We start from the raw sequence: 24,270 nt of genomic DNA, 5'->3' as shown, positions 1-24,270 counted from the left end.
GGTGCCTTTCCAGACATGCAAGCTGCCCATGCCACACGCACTCATGCAACCCCATACCATCAGAGATGCAGGCTTCTGAACTGAGCGTTGATAACAACTTGGGTTGTCCTTGTCATCTTTAGTCCGGATGACATGGCGTCCCAGATTTCCAAAAAGAACTTCGAATCGTGACTCGTCTGACCACAGAACAGTCTTCCATTTTGCCACACTCCATTTTAAATGATCCCTGGCCCTGTGACAACGCCTGAGCTTGTGGATCTTGCTTAGAAATGGCTTCTTCTTTGCACTGTAGAGTTTCAGCAGGCAACGGTGGATGGCACGTTGGATTGTGTTCACTGACAATGGTTTCTGGAGTATTCCTGAGCCCATTCTGTGATTTCCTTTACAGTAGCATTCCTGTTTGTGGTGCAGTGTCGTTTAAGGGCACGGAGATCACGGGCATCCAGTATGGTTTTACGGCCTTGACCCTTACGCACAGAGATTGTTCCAGATTCTCTGAATCTTCTGATGATGTTATGCACAGTTGATGATGATAGATGCAAAGTCTTTGCAATTTTTCGCTGGGTAACACCTTTCTGATATTGCTCCACTATCTTTCTGCAGAACATTGTGGGAATTGGTGATCTTCTACCCATCTTGGCTTCTGAGAGACACTGCCACTCTGAGAAGCTCTTTTTATACCCAATCATGTTGCCAATTGACCTAATTAGTGTTAATTGGTCTTCCAGCTCTTCGTTATGCTCAAATTTACTTTTTCCAGCCTCTTATTGCTACTTGTCCCAACTTTTTTGGGATTTCTTGACACCGTGAAATTTTGAATCAACATATTTTTCCTTTAAAATGACACATTTACTCGGATTAAACGTTTGATCTGTCATCTACGTTCTATTACAAAAAAATATTGACATTTGCCATCTCCACATCATTGCATTCAGTTTTTATTCACAATTTGTTTAGTGTCCCAACTTTTTTGGAATCCGTGTATATATATATATATATATATATATATATATATATATATATATATATATATATATATATATATATATATATATATATATATATATATACACACACATAGACACACACATAGACACACACACATATACTTACAGTGCATCCAGAAAGTATTCCCAGCGCTTCATCACTTTTTCCCCATTTTGTTATGTTACAGCCTTATTCCAAAATGTATTAAATTAATTTTATCCTCAGAATTCTACACACAACACCCTATAATGACACAGTGAAAAAAGTTTACTTGAGATTTTTGCAAATTTATTAAAAATAAAAATCTGAGAAATCACATGTACATAAGTATTCCCAGCCTTTGCCATGAAGCTCCAAATTGAGCTCAGGTTCCTCCTGTTTCCCCTGATCATCCTTGAGATGTTTCATTGGAGTCCACCTGTGGTCAATTCAGTTGACTGGACATGATGTGGAAAGGCACACACCTGTCTATAGAAGGTCCCACAGTTGACAGTTCATGTCAGAGAACAAACCAAGCATGAAGTCAAAGGAATTGTCTATAGACGTCCGAGACAGGATTGTCTCGTGGCACAAATCTGGGGAAGGTTACAGAAAAATGTCTCCTGCTTTGAAGGTCCCAATGAGCACAGTGGCCTCCATCATCCGTAAGTGGAAGAAGTTCGAAACCACCAGGACTCTTCCTAGAGCTGGCCGGCCATCTAAACTGAGCAATTGGGGGAGAAGGGCCTTAGTCAGGAAGGTGACCAAGAACCCGATGGTCACTCTGTTAGAGCTCCAGAGGTCCTCTGTGGAGAGAGGAGAACCTTCCAGAAGGACAACCATCTCTGCAGCAATCCACCAATCAGGCCTGTATGGTAGAGTGGCCAGATGGAAGCCACTCCTTAGTAAAAGGCACATGGCAGCCCGCCTGGAGTTTGACAAAAGGCACCTGAAGGACTCTCAGACCATGAGAAACAAAATTCTCTGGTCTGATGAGACAAAGATTGAACTCTTTGGTGTAAATGCCAGGCATCACATTTGGAGGAAACCAGGCACCGCTCATCACCAGGCCAATACCATCCCTACAGTGAAGCATGGTGGTGGCAGCATCAGGAACTGGGAGACTAGTCAGGATAAAGGGAAAGATGACTGCAGCAATGTACAGAGACATCCTGGATGAAAATCTGCTCCAGGTCGCTCTTGACCTCAGACCGGGGCGACGGTTCATCTTTCAGCAGGACAACGACCCTAAGCACACAGCCAAGATATCAAAGGGGTAGCTTCAGAACAACTCTGTGAATGTCCTTGAGTGGCCCAGACTTGAATCTGATTGAACATCTCTGGAGAGATCTTAAAATGGCTGTGCACCGACGCTTCCCATCCAACCTGATGGAGCTTGAGAGGTGCTGCAAAGAGAAATGGGCGACACTGGCCAAGGATAGGTGTGCCAAGCTTGTGGCATCATATTCAGAAAGACTTGAGGCTGGAATTGCTGCCAAAGGTGCATCGACAAAGTATTGAGCAAAGGCTGTGAATACTTATGGACATGGGATTTCTTAGTTTTATTATTTTTAATAAATTTGCAAAAATCTCAAGTAAACTTTTTTCATGTTGTCATTATGGGGTGTTGTGTTTAGAATTCTGATTAAAAAAATGAATTTAATCCATTTTGGAATAAGGCTGTGACATAACAAAATGTGGAAAAAGTGATGAAGCGCTGTGAATACTTTCTGGATGCACTGTATGTGTACAATATATATATATATATATATATATATATATATATATATATATATATATATATATATATATATATATATATATATATATATATATAAACAGAGAGAGAGAGAGAGAGAGATCAAAAATAAATAACAATACAAATCTCAAATACAAGAAGCCCTGTGGTGACAGCAGGTCTTGCTTGGTCCCCAGCAGCCATGTCAGTGGTCACCCTGCACGTGCAAAGGCAGCAATGGAAAAACTCAACTGTGCAAATTCGCGCCTCCCCCTTGGAATGTCCTCTGCCTGCAGGATAAGCTACTTTAAAGATGGCAGTGTTATTTCTAGGGCACATTGTCTTTATTTTCCAATGCCTTTTGTTTTCTGCCTGCTGGCTTATTGTGCTCTGCTGTGGCCTGTTTAATTTAGAACTGAAGCACTGATAAAAATAGCTGCCATTATAGAAAATTCTATTCTTAAAATTGGTTATTTGCACGTACTAGAAAAGTATTATAAGCATGTGAGAAAGTAAGCATTGTTTTTTTACTAAGCATTAAGATGCAAGAGTTAGAATTAAAAAGGCCTATGCCTACATATTCTTTATAATTTTGTATCATAAGCCAAAGGTCAGGCGTGCTAGAGAGCCGTAGGGTGGGCCCTCGTTTAGAGAAGGGAATGTGAACTCCATGGTAGCAAGCACTGAGGTAGTAGGGGGAGAGATAAGATGGACAGAGTGGGGTTTGATGCCCCTCAGCTAAGAATTATTGGTGGAATTAGAGGCAGAATTCGAGCAATGGAATACTAGAAGTCAAATGAGGAAGAACAATGGCTGAAATAAAAGGTGCCCATTGCTGGGGGGCTCATTGTTCCATCTGACTCGAGTCTGTATGTGTGCCATACAATAAAGCCTGATTCTGCTGCCTGTCCTGAGTGCCTTTATTGTGCCAGTCTGCTTCATCACCATTCTGGTTAAACTGTGAGCAGGAGCAGAGAGTTTTACCCGAGACATTCTGGGAAGACAGACAAATCTGTAGAAAAGACCGTTGATCCCACTCTGCTGTCATTAAATTTACTGTGCCTTCCATAACGTTTGGGACAAAGATACAGCACATTCTTCCTTGGTTTGCTCCACTCAAACAATTCAGACATTGGGATTAAAGCACACATTGCAGACTTTCATTTAAGGGGGTTTACACACAATTTCTTCACAACACACTTTCTCTACACGGTCTCCCCATTTCAGGACACCATCATGTTTGTGACAGTTGGTGTCACAGGTGTTTGTGATTCCTCAGGTGGGTTTCATGGCTTCATAAGACCCCTCGGCTTGATTCTACCCTTTGGAGTCTGTAGTTGCCATTCTTCAACATGAGGACAAGAGCTGTGCCCATGAAAGTCAAAGAAGCCATCATGAGGCTGAAAAATGAGAATCAAACCACTGGAGACATTGGGAAAACCTTAGGATGACTGAAATCAGCTGTCTGGACTATTATGAAGAAGAAAGAACACACTGGTGGGCTCAGGAATCACAAAGGGACTGGTAGGACAAGAATGACTTCCACTGCTGAAGACAGAAGAATTCTCACGATGGTCAAGAAAAAGCAACAAACGACAGATCAGAACCAGTCTTCAGGGGGCCGCAGTGTGTGTGTGTGTGTGTGTGTGTGTGGGGGTCTCAAGAGACGACTATCAGCAGAAGACTTCATGAACACAAACACAGAGGCCACACTGCCAGATGGAAATCACAAAAACAGGAGGGCCAGATTACAGTTTATAAAAAAGGACGTGAAAGAGCCTACAGAATTCTGGGAAAAGGTCTTGTGGACAAACGAGACAAAGATGAACCTCATCTGAGTGATGGCAAGAAAGTGTGGAGACGACAAGGGACTGCCCAAGATCCACGGCAGACCACCTCTGCTACAGGTGGGGTGTTCTGAATTGGGCATGTATGGCTGCCACCAGTCCTGGCACACTGCTCTTCAGCCACACGCATTGGCACCACATGTAAATTGTTGTTTACATTTTTCTTTTCTTTTTTTTACTCTGATTGGTGCCCACAGGACAATGTTGTGTGGGTCCCGTTTGTAGCACTCATCTGCTGTCCAGTGCTAGAAGTGTTTTGTGACGAGTGAGGGGACCGGGCAGTGACAGGGTGAGCTGGGCCAGACAGGCAGTCATCCTGGACTGAAAACACGACGGCAGGGCTTTGATGGCTCTCATATTTAATAACAGTTGTCCGAGTATTGATAGGATTTTCTTCCTCGGTTTTTATTTGTTCTTGCTGTGGACGTTACCATAATAATAATAAAAAAAAAAAACCCCACACAAACCTATACTGTATGCAAAGTTTAAAGACAGGCCTGTGCGACCCCCCAGCAGCGCCCAAAGACTCCAGCCTGAGGCTCTCCGAGAAGACATCAAGGACATCATCCCTGACAGTCTGGACCCCCTCCAGTTTGCCTACCGTTGCAACAGGTCCACTGAGGATGCCATCTCCATAACACTTCACACCACCCTGTCTCATCTGGAGAACAAGAACTATTATGCCAGGCTGCTGTTTGTGGACTACAGCTCTGCATTTAACACTGTCATGCCATCCCCGCTCATCGCTAAACTCCTGGATCTGCGGCTTAGCTCTTCACTGTGCAATTGGGTACTGGACTTCCTCACCGGCAGACCTCAGCAAGTGCATATTGGTGGGACAACCTCCTCCTCCATCATCACCATGATACAATACAATTTATTTTTGTATAGCCCAAAATCACACAGGAAGTGCCGCAATGGGCTTTAACAGGCCCCGCCTCTTGACAGCCCCCCAGCCTTGACTCTCTAAGACGACAAGGAAAAACTCCCAAAATAAATGGAAGAAACCTCAGGAAAGGCAGTTCAAAGAGAGACCCCTTTCCAGGTAGGTTGGGCGTGCAGTGGGTGTCAGAAAGAAGGGGGTCAATACAATACACAGAACAGAACAAATCCTCAGTACAGTATAAAAATAAAAGTTTTAGAAGTACGTAGCAGAATTTAACAGTAGATAATATCACATAATATGATTTGGATTTGTTCAGAGTCCTGGAGACCTCATCCATCACGCTGCCTCACCCATTTGGCCATTCCACGGCTGAAACCGCGCTGGGCCAGCCAATCCGATGAAAGGACCCCTCTTTCCCATGATTCCTGCAATCCTCCATCAATATCAACATTCAACACTGGCACCCCACAGGGCAGCGTGCTGCGCCCTCTGCTTTACTCTCTCTATACCCGTGACTGCGTAGCCAAGTACAGCTCAAACACCATCCTCAAGTTTGCTGACGATACCACTGTAATAGGTCCGATCAGCGAGGACGATGACACGGACTACAGGGAGGACGTCAGACTCCTGGCAGAATGGTGTCAGGACAACAACCTCACCCTCAACATTAGCAAAACTAAGGAGATGATTGTGGATTTCCGCAAACAGGCAACAGTGCACATCCCCATCTACATCGGAGGTGAGGCTGTGGAGCAGGTCAGCAGCTTTAGGTTCCTCGGAGTCACCCTCACTGATGACCTTAAATGGTCAAGTCACACTGCGGCAGAAGTCAAGACAGCCCAACAACGCCTCTACTTCCTCAGGAGACTGAGTATAGCCCGGATGTCCCCCACAACCCTTTGCAGATTCTACAGGTGTACTGTGGCATCACGTCCTGGTACAGCAACTGCTCAGTTCAGGACTGCCGAGCTCAGCAGCGTGTGGTGAACACAGCACAGCAGGTGACGGGCACACAGCTCCCTGCGAACCATGAGATCCACACTACACGCTGTCTCAGGAAAGTGAACCGTATCAGGCGGGACCCCAGCCACCCTGCACTGTCACTTGTCACCCTCCTCCCACCTAAAGTCCAATCAGATGCACACCTCCAGGTTCAGGAACAGTTTCTACCCAACCGCAATCAGACTCATGAACAATCGGTGACCTTGTGTCACCTCCACTGCTACCTGCACATGTACTTCTGCCACTGTCTCCGTTTACTCCTCGGATTCTGGTTTGATTTACTGTATTTACTTATTTATATTCATTTATTTATTGTGTGTGTTTTTTGTTTACTGTCAACATGCAAGCAAGCATTTCATTGTACATGGTACTTGTACACATGACAATATTGAATATATTTACTTATTTTAATTTGAATTTTCAAGCCTTTTTTTAATAATAGTTCTTTGTATTTATATTGCACTTTTCATAGTGAGAGTGGAGCCACTTCAACCAACATCAATGCGCAGCATCCACATGGCAGCCATTTTGCAGCAGTACACTCATCACATAATACTAATTATGGGGTCAGAATGACCAGGCTGTGGTGGGCAGTTTAGCCAGGACATTGTGGTGCACCCTACTCTTTATGAAGGATGCCCAGGGATCTTCACAGAGAGTCAGGACCTCAGTTTTACAGTATGGCGTCCCCGTCACTGCACTGAGGCATTGGGAGCCACCACACAGACCATAGGGTAAGTGGCTCCTGCTGGCCTCACCAGCAGCAACTCAAGTTTTTCCTAGATGATCTACCATCCAAGTACTGGCCGGACCTGAACAGGTTAGCTTCATGTGGATGACCTCTTCTGAAGCGCATGTGGTGTGTGTGGCTGCTGGCTTTTAGCTAATGTGACAGTCACAATCTGTGGCACACAAACTTGGAATATTATTAGTGGCTTTATCTGTAACGACATTGTGTTGAACACTAAACAGCTGGTACACGGCCAGCCAGACAGAGGTCTTGTGCATATTTTCCCTAACGTTTCACCGTTACCATCACCGATGACCTGAAGTGGGCCCATCTCTGCTGTCGTCAAGAAGCCTCACCAACACCTTCTATGGAAAGCCATGTACTGTATGGTCTCCATCGATGCTTACTGTCTTGCAAAGGTGCAGAGTGGTGTCCATTCTCACTGGCTTCATCACATCCTGACGTGGCACTCCAGAGGGTGGGTTGAAATCGGCTCCCTTCAGGTCCGAGACGCATAAAACACACACGGCCTTACAAAGATGCACTCGTCTGTCAGGTCACATCAGATTTTATCTGCGGGCCATAAGGCTAGTCAACGGGCACCAGCAGCTCAAGGGCTGCCTGTGAACATCACTTGATGCAGCGTTCAATGTGCTCACAATTTTTTTGTTTTCTTCAGCATGCAGATCCGGGTGGTCGTGTGGTGGGTACAGCAGTGTGCTGTAATCAGTGAATGCCCCCAACCTCCTCCTCCTCTTTATTTTGCCTTATTCAATTTCTTGTATTAAGAATTTGTTACTTTTCACATACCCTCGGGGTCAGAGTGCCAGGTCAGCCATTGCACAGCACAATTCCAGGTTAAGGGTCTTACTCAAGGGCCTGGCAGAGTAGGATCTCGAACCTGCAACCTTCTGGACAGTAGCACAGATCCTTAGCCTCAGAGCCACCGCTACTGCTCTTATCTTACTGTCACTTGACTGCTGAAAACACTAAAGTAAGAACTTCATTGAGCGACACACACACAGCAATTGCACTGACCTTGAGCCGGGTGCTGGGTGAAGTTCTTTAATTTTTAAATGGCATACATATAAACAAAGACACTGTGGGTCACAAAGCAGCACTTGGCCTTCCTCTTTTTACCCAAAGCAGTGCATTCAAACAAGATGGCGCCACTTGTCTGTGATGCCGTGTTTCAGATAGCACATTATCTGTAATCTCACCCTAAACTACAGAAAACATGTTGTAAGATAAAGTAGAGCGCAAACAACGCAGCTCTTCTAGGAAAACACAAAACTGACTTGGACTGTAGGCTACAGAAATGTGCTCGGTTATCTCTGTTTTTAATCAGCTGAAGTCTCATCTACAAAGAAAACGTAGCAAACAATAAGTCCAATGTGAAGCTCATCATCAATCATGGAGTCAAATGTATCCAATAAGGAAGGTTTTTGTGTTATTTCGAAAACCGGGCCTGGCAGTGGGATTTCGGTGCAGAAAGCCTCAGGGTCATCTGAAACTCTGTTGGCTTTTAGTGTAAGGAGCGTTACTTGACACAAGCGTTCATGATGACTTCTGCTGAAGACAATAAGGAGAGACGCACAATGGCCCAGCGTTACTCATTCTGTGCACATCCAAGATAAGGGGCTTGAAAATCTGGAACAAAACACTTTGTCGCGAAAGATTTCTGAAGAGCGTCAGACAACATGTATGTGCTGTAACTTTCAACCGTATGTATCATCTTAGTCAACAGTGTGGTTCACCGCTTCTGTTTTTACCCACAGTTATCTTACAACACGTGTGAACTTGTCCATCAAATCTTTTTGCCTTTGCTTACCTTCAGAATGATTATGGGTTAGACGACAGAGAAGCCATTTGTTTTTAGTACATTAGAACAACCTGGATGGGAAGACACCATTCAACCCAACAAAGCTTGCCAGTCCTAGTCACTCATTTCTTCTAATAATCTCTCTCTACATATATATATATATATATATATATATATATATATATATATATATATATATATATACATATACATATACATATACATATACATATATATATATACATATATACATATATATACATATATACATACATATATATATATATATACATATATATACATATATATATATATATATATATATATATATATATATATATACATATATATATATACATATATATATATACATATATATATATATATATATATACATATATATATATATATATATACATATATATACATATATATATATATATATATATATATATATATACATATATATACATACATATATATACATATACATATATATACATATATATATATATATATACATATATATATATATATATATATATATATATATATATATATATATATATATATATATATATATATATATATATATATATATATATATATATATATATAAAATCCAACATCTGTCTGTCTTTCCACTTTTCATGAGAGAACTACTTAATGGATTTAGATCGGGAATTTTTCTAGAATTTGCTTGAACATTTCAGTTGATTTTGCAACTTCTCTCATCTCGCTATGTATCAGAGTTTGCTTGCGGTACCGATTTATTTACGCAAATCCAAGAGACACACAGCGGGCCGAGGGGAGGGGGAAGCATGACGTCAGGAGTGGGGAGTTGGTCACCAGTCCTCTCCACTTATTTCTTCTAATAAAAATAATACATTTTATTTATATAGCACCATTCCTATGCTAAAAAACATCCTGTCCACCACACTACTTGGTCGCTTATTCCAAGTGTCTGTCGTTCTTTGTGTAAAGAAAAACTTCCGCATGTTTGTGGAAATTCACCCTTCACAAGTTTCCAACTGTGTCCCCGTGTTCTTGATGAACTCACTTTAAAGTCACAGTCTTGATCCACTGGACTAATTCACATCATAGTCTTAAACACTTCAGTCAGGTCTCCTCTTAATCTCTTTTTGCTTAAACTATAAAAGCTCAGCTCTTTTAATCTTTCCTCATAACTCATCCCCTGTAGCCCTGGACTCAGCCTTGTCGCTCTTCTCTGGACATTTTCTTGTGCTGCTATGTTTGGTGGGCCCATAATTGCACCCAGGACTCTAGATGAGGCCTCACTAGGGTGTTATAAAGGCTGAGCAGAACCTCCTGTGACTTGTACTCCACACATCAAGGCGCTATATAACCTGACAGTCTGTCAGCCTTCTTAACTCTTTTAGGGCGGATGTCGACAGGAGGGGTTGAGGGCACATGTCGACTAAAGTCGACATCCAGGGATAGAGGGCGATAATCAGCTGTTAATGGCGACAAATCTCCCTGTCACGTCACAGGCATTCCCTCTGTGCTTGTTGGAATGCTAGACTCGTTGACTCGGCAACTAATCCTAGCGTGTGCGTGAGTTGCGAAATGTAAACAATGGCAAGATGGCATCGACATGTGACAAGGGAGCGAAGTGAGAGCAGAAAAGAAAACACTCGGCAGACAATGTTTTGCACATTATAGCGGAGTCGGACTCTGATTTTTCAGAATCGGATTTTATTGACAGTGATCAGGAGATCAAGCAAGAGAGTGAGAAGCCGGCATCAGCTGATCAAACACCAGCCGATGCGCGCCAGCGATCTGCTGCCAGTTGAGCGCTTGCGCAAGCGATGCATCTACGCAAGGCACGCGTGGGATAAATACACAGACATTGATCCGTTGAGAGCCGATCTGGCTGCTGGACTTCACAAGACGGCATGGCTTGCTGTTGGACACGACAGATCATCAGCTGCTGTACTTCAGGCTGCTCTCTCCTGATGCTGCTTTTCAGCTACCGTCAGACGAGATAAACAGAAATTTTTTGAATTGCGGGCTGCGTTTGCATCGCATTCTCGTTTTTCAAAGTGTAAACCCACAACAAAAGACGAGATGAAGCGTGCTGTGGTATTACAAATAGAGATGGTGATATAACTTCAAGGAGCATTGGTCCAAACGTGCTTTGTCCCCTGGTGGCTTTGGACAGGTTATGCAGCATGGTGATAGGTACGTGCTGCTGCAAAGTTTTATTCACTTCTGTAATAAACAGAAGCAAATCCCGTAAGGGTGAGCCAGGCTATAATGCCATGCATAAAGTTCATAAAGTTTCAGAAGATGAAAAGAGGTGACAATACGGTTTTCATGCGGGCAGAAAACTTGGTGGCAGTGGAATGGCATGATGGCAAAAGGGTGACTTGTCTCTCTACAGTACACACTAACAGTATATGTGAGAAAGTGCAGCAACAGACAATTGAAAAGTAGGCACCAAAGCAACACGTATTGTAAGCAGTGCTATGTGGTAATGACTGAAATTGGCTGCTTTGAGCGAGATCAGACTTTATGTGTAAAATGTATGTGATATGTATGTGAAATCATAGAGTATGCAGGCTCATACAACATGCAAGACAGTAATATTTGTCAAAAGTAAATATTTTTGTTGATTTGATATGTTAAACAATTGCTTTGTGTTCTTTTTTAAAAAATGTTAGTTTTTGGAAAAATATTCAGCCCTGGGAGATAAGAAACAAAAAAAAAATTAGCCCTAAAAGAGTTAATGGCTTCTGAACACTGTCTGCCAGTCGATAGCTTAGAGTCCACTATGACTCCTAAATCCTTCTCATAAGGTGGACCTTCGATTTTCAGACCTCCCATTATGAATTAACAACTAACAAGACCTAAACCTGATGCGTTAGGCTCAGCTCTTTTAATCTTTCCTCATAACTCATCCCCTGTAGCCTTGAATCAGCCAAGTTGCTCTTCTCTGGACCTTCTCTAGTATTTCGTAATATGGAGACACAAAACAGCACCCAGGACTCCAGAAGAGGCCTCACCAGTGTGTTATAAAGCTTGAGCAGAACCTCCTGTGACTTGTACTCCACACATTTTGTCCGAGTGTAACCATTCGTTCCACACTGAAACAGGCCAACGGCCCGAGGACTAGGAGTGTAATGAAGCCACCTACTCTCTGTGTGGCGTGGTTGAGCATTTCCTGCCAGGCCGAGTCAAACTGCCGGTTGTCATCTTCTAACAGCTTTTGCTCTGCAAGGGCGATCGTTTCCTTAGCCGCACGCAGCACCTCTGTTGCCCTCTGGAAATCCTGGGTGGCCTTCTGAGCTTCGAGCTGTGCCTAAATGAGAGAAAGAAACCAACAGGACCATTACAGTACAGAGGTGGTGGACGCCATACAGAACGATGGATTGTTTAAATGGTGCACTGAATGAAAACACAAAATTAAGACAGCAGCATGAAACCACAGTGGGCACGTAATGAAACCGTTGATTAAACATTACAAATCCCACCTGAAGACCTGCATTAATGAAATGTTGACCACACCACTGAAGTGTTTGTGGTCCATCATCTTAAATCTGGCCTGGTAGTCACCCTGAATACATTTCACCTTCACTGCTGGAAGGCACCTCAGCTCAGATAAGGAAAGTTTTACACTACAGAAACTGCAGACCACCGTACTGCATCGAGGGGTGAAAGGTGATTGGCACACAAGCTGTTTTCTTCTAATGGAACTGAAGAGCAGGCCTGCGAAAATGGCTTGTGACAAAGAGACCAGCTATGTTATATAGGCAGGAGACGGTGGCACAGGAGACAGAGCTGGAGGTGGCAGAGTTAAAGATGTTAAGGTTTGCATTGGGTGAGACGGAGCCCTGAGTTGGTGTTCCCCGTCCTCCAGAAGCATCAGACAGCAGCAGTTTGAAACATGAGAATACAACCTGACCAGGGTCTCCAGAGAGCTCACCAGGACTTTACATTTGCAATATGATGGATAAAGTGAGATATCTGACTTAACACATTTTATCTTTTACCTAGTCAACAGTTTGGAGGATGTTTATGTTAAGAAAACCAGTTGATTTACTCAATAACGTAATTAATCAGTTAACACGTTTACACACACTTCAATAACCCCATTATTCACAGAAACATGATTTCCAACACGTCATGTAAACTCTTATTCAGATTAGAGAAAATCGGGTTATTAGGCGTTTGAGGAACAGGAGGTCAGTTTCTTCACAAGTAATCGGAATGTGCGGCCATGTAAACCCTTAACAAGTTACCGTCATGGATTTTATTCTCTGAGCGTGTTTACTGCACTCCATCAGCTTGTGTGTGTATTTGCTTCACATACACACTTTCAGCAGCCACAGGCAGAAGCGTCCACAAAATATACTTCTATTATATTATTCCTATTCCCAGCTGAAATAATCAGTCTCAATATTTGAGAAATCGTTAAATTTGCGTTGATGAGCCGAACGTACTGCGCTAAACTCAGCGGCACAATCTGGAGAGCAGCAGGGTAACATGCTAAAAGTGATGCGCGTTACGCAGTCTGATTAATTTTTAAGGTAACAGACAACCTAACACATATCTTACTGAAGTAAAAAATCCCTGAGTTATTGTCCTGAGCCCAGCAGCAACGGGTGTAAGACGAGAGGCACACGTATCGATTGGAACGTCAAGCAGAAAAAGAGCGTGCAGCATGCAACCCGGCGAGAGAACATAAAATAAAGTATTAGTTTGACTGAACATATTAATCAGACATAAGAAAATCACCCCAGGCATCACGCTCGTTTGTGCTGATGATGACATTTAACCTTTTTTTTTTGTGTAGTTTAATGGTGTTTATCCAAAGGAAGATTCCAGAAGATTAGTAAATGCCAATTATTAAGAGAACAGGACTAGGCCTGAACAGGGTGATTCACCTTCACCTGATGACGCGTGTGTGCATGTAAACCGTCAAACCTGCTAAGAAAAGCAAAACACTTCATATTGGAAACTATCCAAAGGGCAAAGGGGACGGAGAGTTTGAATAATTGTTAACTTTGTCCCTTAAAGAGGCTTGTATGAAAACTTTGACAGCAGAGGACGATATTAATATGTAAACCAAGTAAATGGATTTGAGAGGTTAAAGCTCATCAACCTAACCTGGTCATCGGTACTATAAACGGAGAGACTGGGCAGAGGGACACGCGTACCACACTAAAGAACGTGACAGAAACAGGGACACTGATGCTACCAGATGTCACCACTACTGTCATATCAAATAATAAAGCCAGGCCAGAACTTCACTCTAGAAAACACACAAAGGTCCACAAGACAGACAGACAGACAGATGTGAAAGGCACTATAAAAAAGACAGACAGACAGACAAACAGAAATGCACCATATAACTAATAGATAGTTTAGTTAGGAAAGGCACAGATTGATAGATAGACAGACAGATGTCTTGTGCTAGCCGGGAGATATATATATATCTATATATCTATATATATATACAGGTATATATTGTGAACAATAGGGGGCGCTATCGCTCCCTTGAACCCCTGTCCACGACTCCAGACACCAGGTAAAAGTCCAAATGTTGACTTTATTTTTCTTCCACAGTGCACAAAGCACACTCTCCACCACAATACTCATATAAATCACAATAATAATAAATAACCAATCCTCCAGCTTCCAGACGCGTTGCCACCCTTCCACCCAGCTCAGCTCATTGTCTGTGAGTTCCCACAGTCCTTTTATACTCCCTGACCCAGAGGTGTTTCTGCCCAACAGTCCACAAGTCCTTATTCCTTCCGGGTCAGGGTAAATAGTCCTTTTCTTCAACCCGGAAGTCCGTCGCTCTTCCTATGACGAACCTTCGGGTCACAGGGCGCGAAGAAGCCCTCAGTCCTCCCTGCAGCTCCCTCCTGTGGCCCCCACGGCATCCAGCAGGGCTTTGCATAAAAACTCCATTGTCCATGATGCCCTGCTGGTCTTCTGGGACCTCCATGCTGCAAGGAGGGCTCCACCTGGCGGCTTGGGGTATTGGCGGGATAAATGGCGGCCATCCATTACAATATATATATATATATATATATATATATATATATATATATATATATATATATATATATAAAAATTCAGTGAACCCTCGTTTATCACGGTTAATCCGTTCCAGACTCTACCGTGATAAATGAATTTTCGCGAAGTAGGATTCTTTATTTATAAATCAATATTTTCAAGCAGTTAGAGTATAGAAAACCTGTTTACGACCTTCTAAATACGTTTTTAACATTATTAGAGCCCTCTAGACATGAAATAACACCCTTTAGTCACCATTACACTCAGTATTACCCAATATATTAGACAAAATAAGACATATTAGACGTTACAAATATCATATTACTAGGCGCACTCACCTTTTAAGGCGACCGACTTTTTATCCTCAATTTTTTTCGCCCATGTGTACATCAGGCATGTAAGTGTAGGGAATGAGAACATCAAAGTGCCCATTCATAACATCTCCCGAAAACCTAAGTTTTTTTTTTTATCCCTTCAAGTGCCTGTCCAAAGTCGTACAATGTCAGCCCGAATCTGTACCGCTAAAGACGGAGTTTCATGCACTAAATAAGCTATAGATGAGAATAAGCGAGCACCATCTCCCCTGATATTTACTACGCGGTGAGGCACTTGTACTCCATCAACATTAATTATTTCCAGAGACATCATTTTGTCTAGTTTTACAGCGCATCGCACACAAAAGCAAGGGGATGATGGGAGCAGCAGAACTCTGCTCACATTGCGTCCCTTACCTCAAGCCGCAAGTAGTAAGTCTGTGATAAGCGGAATACCGCTACGCTTTGCACTCGCGGGACGGAAGGACAATCCCGAACGCTTTTATATAGTAGATTATTGTACTGTACATTTAATTGCATACAATCACTAACCTATGAAGGCACGACCTCAGTAGAAGAGTCTTCAGGTGGTGCGTCGTTGTCTTCAGTGAAGGAGTAGGCAGTGGGTGTCTGGGTGCGCGGCTGAAGAACATCTTGATAGGCAGTTGCTGGCGCGGTCTTTCCATATGCGTGAGGAGGCTTTTGTAGGGTATTGCCATCTTTAATCATATCCAAGAGTTTCACCTTCTCCTGGATAGTAAGCATCTTCCTCCGCGCTTAGTTTTATTGTCAGAAGGCTTAGAAAAAGCAGCACGTTTAGGAGCCATCATAGGGCTTAGATAAAAGTTCTCAGAAAGCGCATGCGTAATGACGTAAGCATTTATGAGAAAAAAAATCGCGATAGAGTGAAGCCGCGAAAGTCGAAGCGTGATATGGTGAGGGATCCCTGTATATATCTATATATATCTCTCTCTCTATATATATCTATATATCTATATCTATATATATCTATATATCTATATATATATCTATATATATATATATATATATATATACAACCGGATTCCAAAAAGTTGGGACACTAAACAAATTGTGAATAAAACTGAATGCAATGATGTGGAGATGGCAAATGTCAATATTTTATTTGTAATAGAACGTAGATGACAGATCAAACGTTTAATCCGAGTAAATGTATCATTTTAAAGGAAAAATATGTTGATTCAAAATTTCACGGTGTCAACAAATCCCAAAAAAGTTGGGACAAGTAGCAATAAGAGGCTGGAAAAGTAAATTTGAGCATAACGAAGAGCTGGAAGACCAATAAACACTAATTAGGTCAATTGGCAACATGATTGGGTATAAAAAGAGCTTCTCAGAGTGGCAGTGTCTCTCAGAAGCCAAGATGGGTAGAGGATCACCAATTCCCACAATGTTAGCAGAAAGATAGTGGAGCAATATCAGAAAGGTGTTACCCAGCAAAATTGCAAAGACTTTGCATCTATCATCATCAACTGTGCATAACATCATCAGAAGATTCAGAGAATCTGGAACAATCTCTGTGCGTAAGGGTCAAGGCCGTAAAACCATACTGGATGCCCGTGATCTCCGGCCCTTAAACGACACTGCACCACAAACAGGAATGCTACTGTAAAGGAAATCACAGAATGGGCTCAGGAATACTTCCAGAAACCATTGTCAGTGAACACAATCCACTGTGCCATCCGCCGTTGCCAGCTGAAACTCTACAGTGCAAAGAAGAAGCCATTTCTAAGTATTTCATATACAGCATTTCATATCTCTCTCTCTATATATATATATATATATATATATATATATATATATATATATATATATATATATCTCTATCTATATATATCTCTATCTCTCTATCTATCTATCTATCTATATCTCTATCTATCTATCTATATCTCTATCTCTATCTATCTATCTATATATATCTCTATCTCTATCTATCTATCTATATATCTCTATCTATATATATATATAGCACAGGACACAAGGCAGGAATAAACCCTGGACAGGACGCAAGGCCATCCAAGAATGTTCACATAATGAGCTCTCAAACTTAAGCTCAAAACAGATTTTAAAACTGTTACTGTGTTTAACAATCCCTCAGCCACCATAAGTTCCCAGGACAATGAGAGGAGGCCATTCAGTGAACTTCTCTCCCGTTCGTTTAGCTAATCGCTAGACTGTCCCAACACCTCATCCAGGTCCTTCTCAAAGGTTGTCGAGGTTTCTGCTTCGACTCCATGTCTCGGTAGTTTTTTTTCCTTCAGAGTCCCATAAGTCTTTGCGTTAAGAAGTGCATCCTGGCTTCAATCCTAAATGATGTTCTTCTCCTGCTGTCTTGGTGTATTTCATCCACCCTTAAGCTGCGGGATCTTCTCTATCAGTGCCTTGGAGGATTTGAAATACCTGGATAAAGGCAACTAGATAAAATTCAGCTTTCCATCACATTCAATCTAACAAAGCCATTAGTTGAGATAAGCACCGTGCAGTGAAGCAGGCCGTGAGTTACAGCTGAGACATGTGACTTTAGCCTCCGATTTCATTGGCTGGGAGTTTGTTTAGGCCTCTTCTGATTGCACGGCGCGTTCATTTCTGATCAGGCCTACGAGAATGAATCAGAGTAAGAAATGAGCTTCCTGTCAACATTTCAAAGTTGCTCACATCAGCTCTGACCGAATGTGACATTGTGACAAAAGGCATGTAGAAGCTTTTATCTGGATGGTTACCTCCACAGAGTCTTCAGCTACAGGAGGAGTTTCCTTCTTCTTGTGGCTGGTATCTGTGAAGTGTACCGTATTAAACAGACAAGCGATGGGTATAAGACACCAGGATGCAGGGACAAAACGATCGTGTCCAGCTTCGTAAAACTTCTCATTAACTGAATGACACCAGCTCACCTTCTTATCGCACCATTCTCTCTGCACACACTGGAGACCGCAGGATGTGAAACATCTCAGGTGGGCCACCATTTCTAAAATTGCCATTATGGTGGAAAGAGTGGATTTCTCCGTCTGTTGGCACAAGCTTCTCCAGGGTGGCCACATGATATGCTGGTTTGGCACTGGCTCATCTCAAGATCTTAAAAAGCAATAGAAAGGGTGGTGATGATGCCCACAACGTGACTGGCACACAGTGCAACATTCGCTGCCTTAGAAAGGGAAACAGGATTCTTAAAAACCTCAGCCTTCCTACGAAGCCACCTTTCCACATTTCACACAGATATCACCATCAGAGGATTGATAAAAACCCAGGGAGGATTTCAACATTAGATAAAAATACTTTCAAGAGTTTTGCCCGTCAAAGGTCCTAGGAAGTGGTGGGAAAGAGACCTTTGGATCGACATCTCAGAAAAGGAGTGGAACTCGGCCGTTCAGAGAATACCCACTTAGCTCAATCTGTGCCAAGCAGACCACAATCCAACTGAAGGCCTTTCATCGATCACGTTTCCCTTGTTTACAACTGCCCAAAACATACCCAGGGCAGGACATCACCTGTTAGCACTGCCACATAACTTCAGCGTCACTCGGAATGCACTGAATTAACATCATTTTGGACAAACGCCTCAGTGTTACGGTCACTCGTAACCCATTACCGGCGACATCCGGCAGACTCCAGGGCGGCATTAAAGAGCACAGACAGGAGCCGACTGTAACAGCCCACACAACGGCACTCACACGTCAACTCCGCGCGCTTCACTGGGAGAATCCCAATGCATTGTGGGTCAGCGGCACTCTGCGTTACCTCACCTTACAAAACAACGACATTCTGCCTAAAAGGAGATGGGCAAAACTTTTTAAAAGCAGGGCAAGATTTCATTAAGGTTATTTTAGAATCAAAAAACGCTGAGCTTGTGAACGATTCTCCGGTTATTATTTTATTTTGAAAAGTTAACATTTTTATTTTTTTTTTTGTCGCTCTTCTTTTTGTTTTTCCTCTTTCTTTTGGTTGGGAGATAAATTCTGTTTTGCTTCTTTCCCCCATTCTGTATTTCTTCCAAAGTAAACGTTTACATCTGTTAAGTTATTGATATTTGTATACCCGAGTAGCACACCTTTGTAATGTTCAGGATTTTGAAAAATAAAATGAAAACAAACAAACAAACACACACACCCCGGCCTTCATTTACTTCCTGGGCCTTTGGCACTCTCACCGCCAGAATCACAGATGGGTCGTAACAGCTGCTCGTGCTTTTCGATTTACTGTATTCATTGTGTATCCGCCACATGTCGTGTATGCGGGTTTTGCTTCCTTTTTGTAACGACATCACCGTGACATGCAGGTAAGAATTTCACCGGACCTACGGCATTAAACGTGAACTTCCCGAGTCTACAACCACGGATTACAGCATGGAGAAAGTGGCTTAGATCCCGGGCCACGGTCTGCATAATGTCTGGTAAAGTAAACGACAGTCCGATGGATCAGACCCAGTCCTCAGGGGGGCCGATGTGTGTGTGTGTGTCAGAGACGACTATCAGCAGAAGACTTCAAGAACAGAAACACAGAGGCCACACTGCAAGATGGAGACCACAAAACACAGGATGGCCAGATTACAGTGTGTGACAAAGGACATCAAAGAGCCTGCAGAACTCTGGGAAAAGGTCTTGTGGACAAACGAGACAAAGATGAACCTCATCAGAGTGACGGCAACAGCAAAGTGTGGAGAGGACAAGGAACTGCAAAGCAGACCACCTCATCTGTTAAACATGGCAGTGCTAGTGGTGTTCTGGCTTAGGCATGTATGGCTGGCACAGGTCCTGGCACACTTCTCTTCACTGATGATAGAGCGGCTGACAGCAGTGGCACAGTGAATTCTGTGGTGTGTACAAACATCTGATCTGCTCGAGTTCCAGTAAACGACTCCAAACTCAAGTGGACGGCGCTTCATCCTACACAAGATACTGAGCCAAACACACTGCTGAGGGCACACAGGAGTTTATCAAAGCTAAAAAATGGAAAATTCTTCAATGGCCAAGCCAGTCACCCAATTTCAATGCCATTGAGCAGGCTTTCCATATGCTGAAGAGAAAACTGAAGGTGGTAAGCCCCCCGAAACAAGCAGGAGCTGAAGATGGCTGCAATACAGGCTTGGCAGAGCATCACCAGAGAAGACCCTCAGCACCTGCTGATGTCCATGAATGGCAGACATGAAATGACAGTCACCGCACGCGATCAATCAATCAATCAATCAATAAATCAACATTTATTTATATAGCACATATTCATACAAAAAAATGTAGCTCAAAGTGCTTTACACGAGGGACATGCAACAAAGAGCTGAATATGACAATTGTTTTTTTTAGCATTTTATTAATTTTATTAAAATAAAATAACATTCCATACAAACAAGTCAAGTTTAACAAAAATAGGTTTGAAACAAATCGACCCCAACTCATATGAGTATGTGGGGCGTAGTGATTTAAGCTCCATGATCAGAGAGGCTGGTCGGAGATGACAATAGCATCGCAAGAAATTGTTATCAATAAAAAATAATCAGTTCATGAGTAGCAATGGTGCACTGGTGAGTAGAAGGAATCCGCTCCCGAGTTTGGGTTTACAAATCCCCAGGGGTCTGCTCAGTTACAAACTGTGTGATTGTCTTTGTAGTGTTAGACGTCATCGCCCCGTGTGGTAGGAGACCTACCATATATACTCACATGGGGTCTCCCACGGATAAGTCAGGACTTGACTTTACCGTATAATTTTGGTATTTTATAATGTCAGTCATATAATGTCTCAATACATGCTCAATAATCCAGGTGAGGAAATTCTAGCAAGTTGATTCTGCTCATCTGGACAGTTTCTCCCCATACCCCCGATACGTTTCATCACTCATCCAAGTGACTTCCTCAGTCTCGGTTGACTGCAGGTTTCTCCAACCCTATAAACAGTACCTTGGCCTAATGACAGAACTAGCACCATTAACAACCAACAGGCCATGTGATCAATGATATGCAAACTGTCGATGAGTACCATTCACAGAGAGTTGGGGAATGGCTGCAATCACCGCATTGCAAGATGGTGGAAGATGTACCCTTAGGCCCCCTCCTCGGTTCAGAGATGGTCGTTCCTTTTTCACATAAATGGCTTCTTTGACTCCTCGCTCAAACCAGCATTCCTCCCTGTCCAGGATGTGCACATCTTCATCACTGAAAGAGCGACCACTGTCCTGTAGAAGTAAATAGACCTGGCCTGACGAGGTAGCTCTTCTGTGTTGTGCCATCCGCTTTGCCACTACTGTAATTGTTTGGTTTCCCCGATGTATGCTTCACTGCAATCCTCTTGGCACTTAACTGCATAAACTATATTATTCTGTCTGTGCCGGGACACCCGATCCTTGGGGTGAACCGTATCGTGTTTTGGGGTCTGAAAGCCACTGAGACCTGGTGTTTTGGAAAACATGCATCTCAGCTGTTCCGATACTCCTGACACACAAGGGATCACCAAAGGTTTTCGCTTGGGCAGCAGTTGTCCTTCCTCTCTCCTGGATTGCTTAGAGGATTCTTTTGGAAGTCAGTCGTATAAGTCGAATGCGGAAAACTCGCACTGTTGGTCCAAGAGATTTTGATATGCTAACGCCCACCTGAGAGGGTCACCACGGAGCACACGGCCTTTTCTTTCTATGTATTGTGCCTACGTGACCACAAGGTAATACCTGAACTATTACAAAGCGATGTCTGCACTGTTTTGTGTTTTTTTGGATCTCACACCCTCATACACCTTTATCGTAAGAGCATCCCTTATCTATAAGTGGAGCGTTCGATCAGAAGAAAATATGAAGCTGGTTTTAAATTAAAGGTCATTGACGTGGCGAAAGAAATTGGTAACTGCGCTGCTGCAATACAATTTGATGTGCCTGAGAAACTGATGTGAGATTGGAGGAGGCAAGAAGATGTAAAAAAAAAAAAAAGTGTCATAATATTGAACACGCGTACAAGTCAGGGTCTGATTTTATGATCGATCGACTTATACGTGAGTACATACGGGATCTAGTTCTGGATTTAAAACATAATTGAAGTCCCCAGCCATTATACTTTGAGTGTTCACATTGGGAATGGATGCAAATACGTTTTCGATGAAGTCCCTATCCTCCACATTGGGTGCGTAGATATTTATCAAAATTATTTTACAGTCAAATAAATTACTGATGACGATCACATACAGTGGGTATAGAAAAGCATCCCCCCTTCGAAATATTCCCATTTTTTTCTTAAATGTAAACACACAAACTAATATTTTTTCCAGCTTTACTTACTCAATGTAATCTCTAACATCCACGTGGACGTTTTTGGTCTCGTCCGATGCGGGAGATGGACGTCTGAAGTGGAGCTCCGCTAGCAGTGGTGCTATTTTTCATATTATTTGCTCATTATTCTGAGATATCCTGTATTTATTCGACCCGAGAGGGACCGCTACAGTATATGTAAACACATATAAACATGGCCAACAAGAAGGAAAGAACGAAAGAATCGAAGACTAAAGCTACATCCAAGCTGCGATCAGCAAGCCCTAGCTCGAGATACGGCCTGTCAGAGACAGACCTGGATCAGATGGGCGAAAGTACAGACTCCTCGGGACCACGGTCCGCTACATCGTCGCCGGCTGAGAGCGAAAAGGGGAGCGAAGGTGCGATCGTGAGTGCAGATGTGGATAGCTCGCCGATTGGAGAGGATTACCTGAAACTGGAAAAGGCCGGGAGGTCCGCGGCTTCAGTTACGCAATTACGCGGGACTGGAGCAGCGGGACACCGCTTCAGCAGAGTCTGCTGCTTCATCTACGGCACAAGAAGGCACATTTGAGCTATCTGAACTGAAAGTGTTGCTCGCTGAGCTCACGCAAGATATAAAGGAAAGCGAGAAGGCTAATGAGAAAGCAACGGCAAAGGCACTTGAGAGACTGAAACAGGAATTAAAACAGGAGATGAAACAGGCCAATGAATGTCTGCGACAGGAAATCCAACAGGCAAATGAAAGGCTGCGACAGGAATTCCAACAGGCAAATGAAAGGCTGCGTCAAGAGGTCCAACTTGAACTTCGACAGGTGCTGGGCAAAATTGAAGAGCGCATTGAGAAAAACTCGCTAAACTGAGCACGCTTGCTGATCAATTGGAGCATCTTAGTGAGACATTCACGAATCGGATCGAAATAGCCGAACATCTAGCTTCCAGTGCCGAGGAAAGAGCAGTAAATGCCAGTTCGGAATGTAAAAAACTCGGAGAAAAACTTGGAGACAGACTGGCTGCTTTAGAAGATGGCAGTAGAAGGTATAATGTCAGAATTGAAGGCCTGCCGGAGAATCGAGAAGTTTAAACCCTGTGAAATTCGCAACTGAACTTTTTTCTAAAATAATCGGGGGCGACTTTAAAGCAGAATCTGAGATAGCAGCGGCTTACAGCGTCGCTGATCAAACACCGTCAGACCCGACCAAGATCTTTTATAGTTCGTTTTGAGCGATTATCATTTAAGTTAGAGGTGATGGAACTCCTCAGAAAAAAGGAAAATATTATATATGAAATTGCCACATTCGCGTCTTCCCTGACTTCTCTCCAGCAACAGCTATTAAACGCGCAGCCTTCTATAATATTAAACAGCGCTACGGCAAGCCAATGTCAAATCGGCCTCCTGTATCCGCAAAACTGAAAGTGGAATGGCAGGGTCATTTCTATGTTTTGCTAGCAAGGAGGAGGCAGAAAATGAGTTAAGAAAGCTGATCCGGGACTATTCTGATACATAATTGTGAGTCATGGCGGTAAATGATAAAGCTAGGATTAATAATCTACTGTCTGATCTATTTGTTTTAAAATACGGGTTTTTATCAGCATATATTCTCATATTCTTATTATTACTTACTTATTATTATTATTACTTACTTATTACTTATATTACTT

The 24,270-nt window shown here is 42.8% G+C and overlaps 1 protein-coding gene across 1 annotated transcript in view; it reads right to left on the bottom strand.

Annotated features, from left to right (window-relative positions):
- Positions 1–24,270, bottom strand: part of LOC120516163 (SH3 domain-binding protein 5-like) — a 109,368-nt gene that overhangs the window by 19,797 nt on the left and 65,301 nt on the right. The window contains exon 4 of the mRNA XM_039737640.1: positions 12,149–12,313. Within this exon, the coding sequence (XP_039593574.1) occupies positions 12,149–12,313 (165 nt within the window). The remainder of the gene's footprint in view (positions 1–12,148; positions 12,314–24,270) is intronic.

Source organism: Polypterus senegalus, chromosome 15 (assembly GCF_016835505.1).
Source record: "Polypterus senegalus isolate Bchr_013 chromosome 15, ASM1683550v1, whole genome shotgun sequence".
Taxonomy (NCBI): domain Eukaryota; kingdom Metazoa; phylum Chordata; class Cladistia; order Polypteriformes; family Polypteridae; genus Polypterus; species Polypterus senegalus.
Note: the sequence above shows the minus strand (reverse complement) of the source record. Positions and strands in the feature narration are given on the sequence as shown.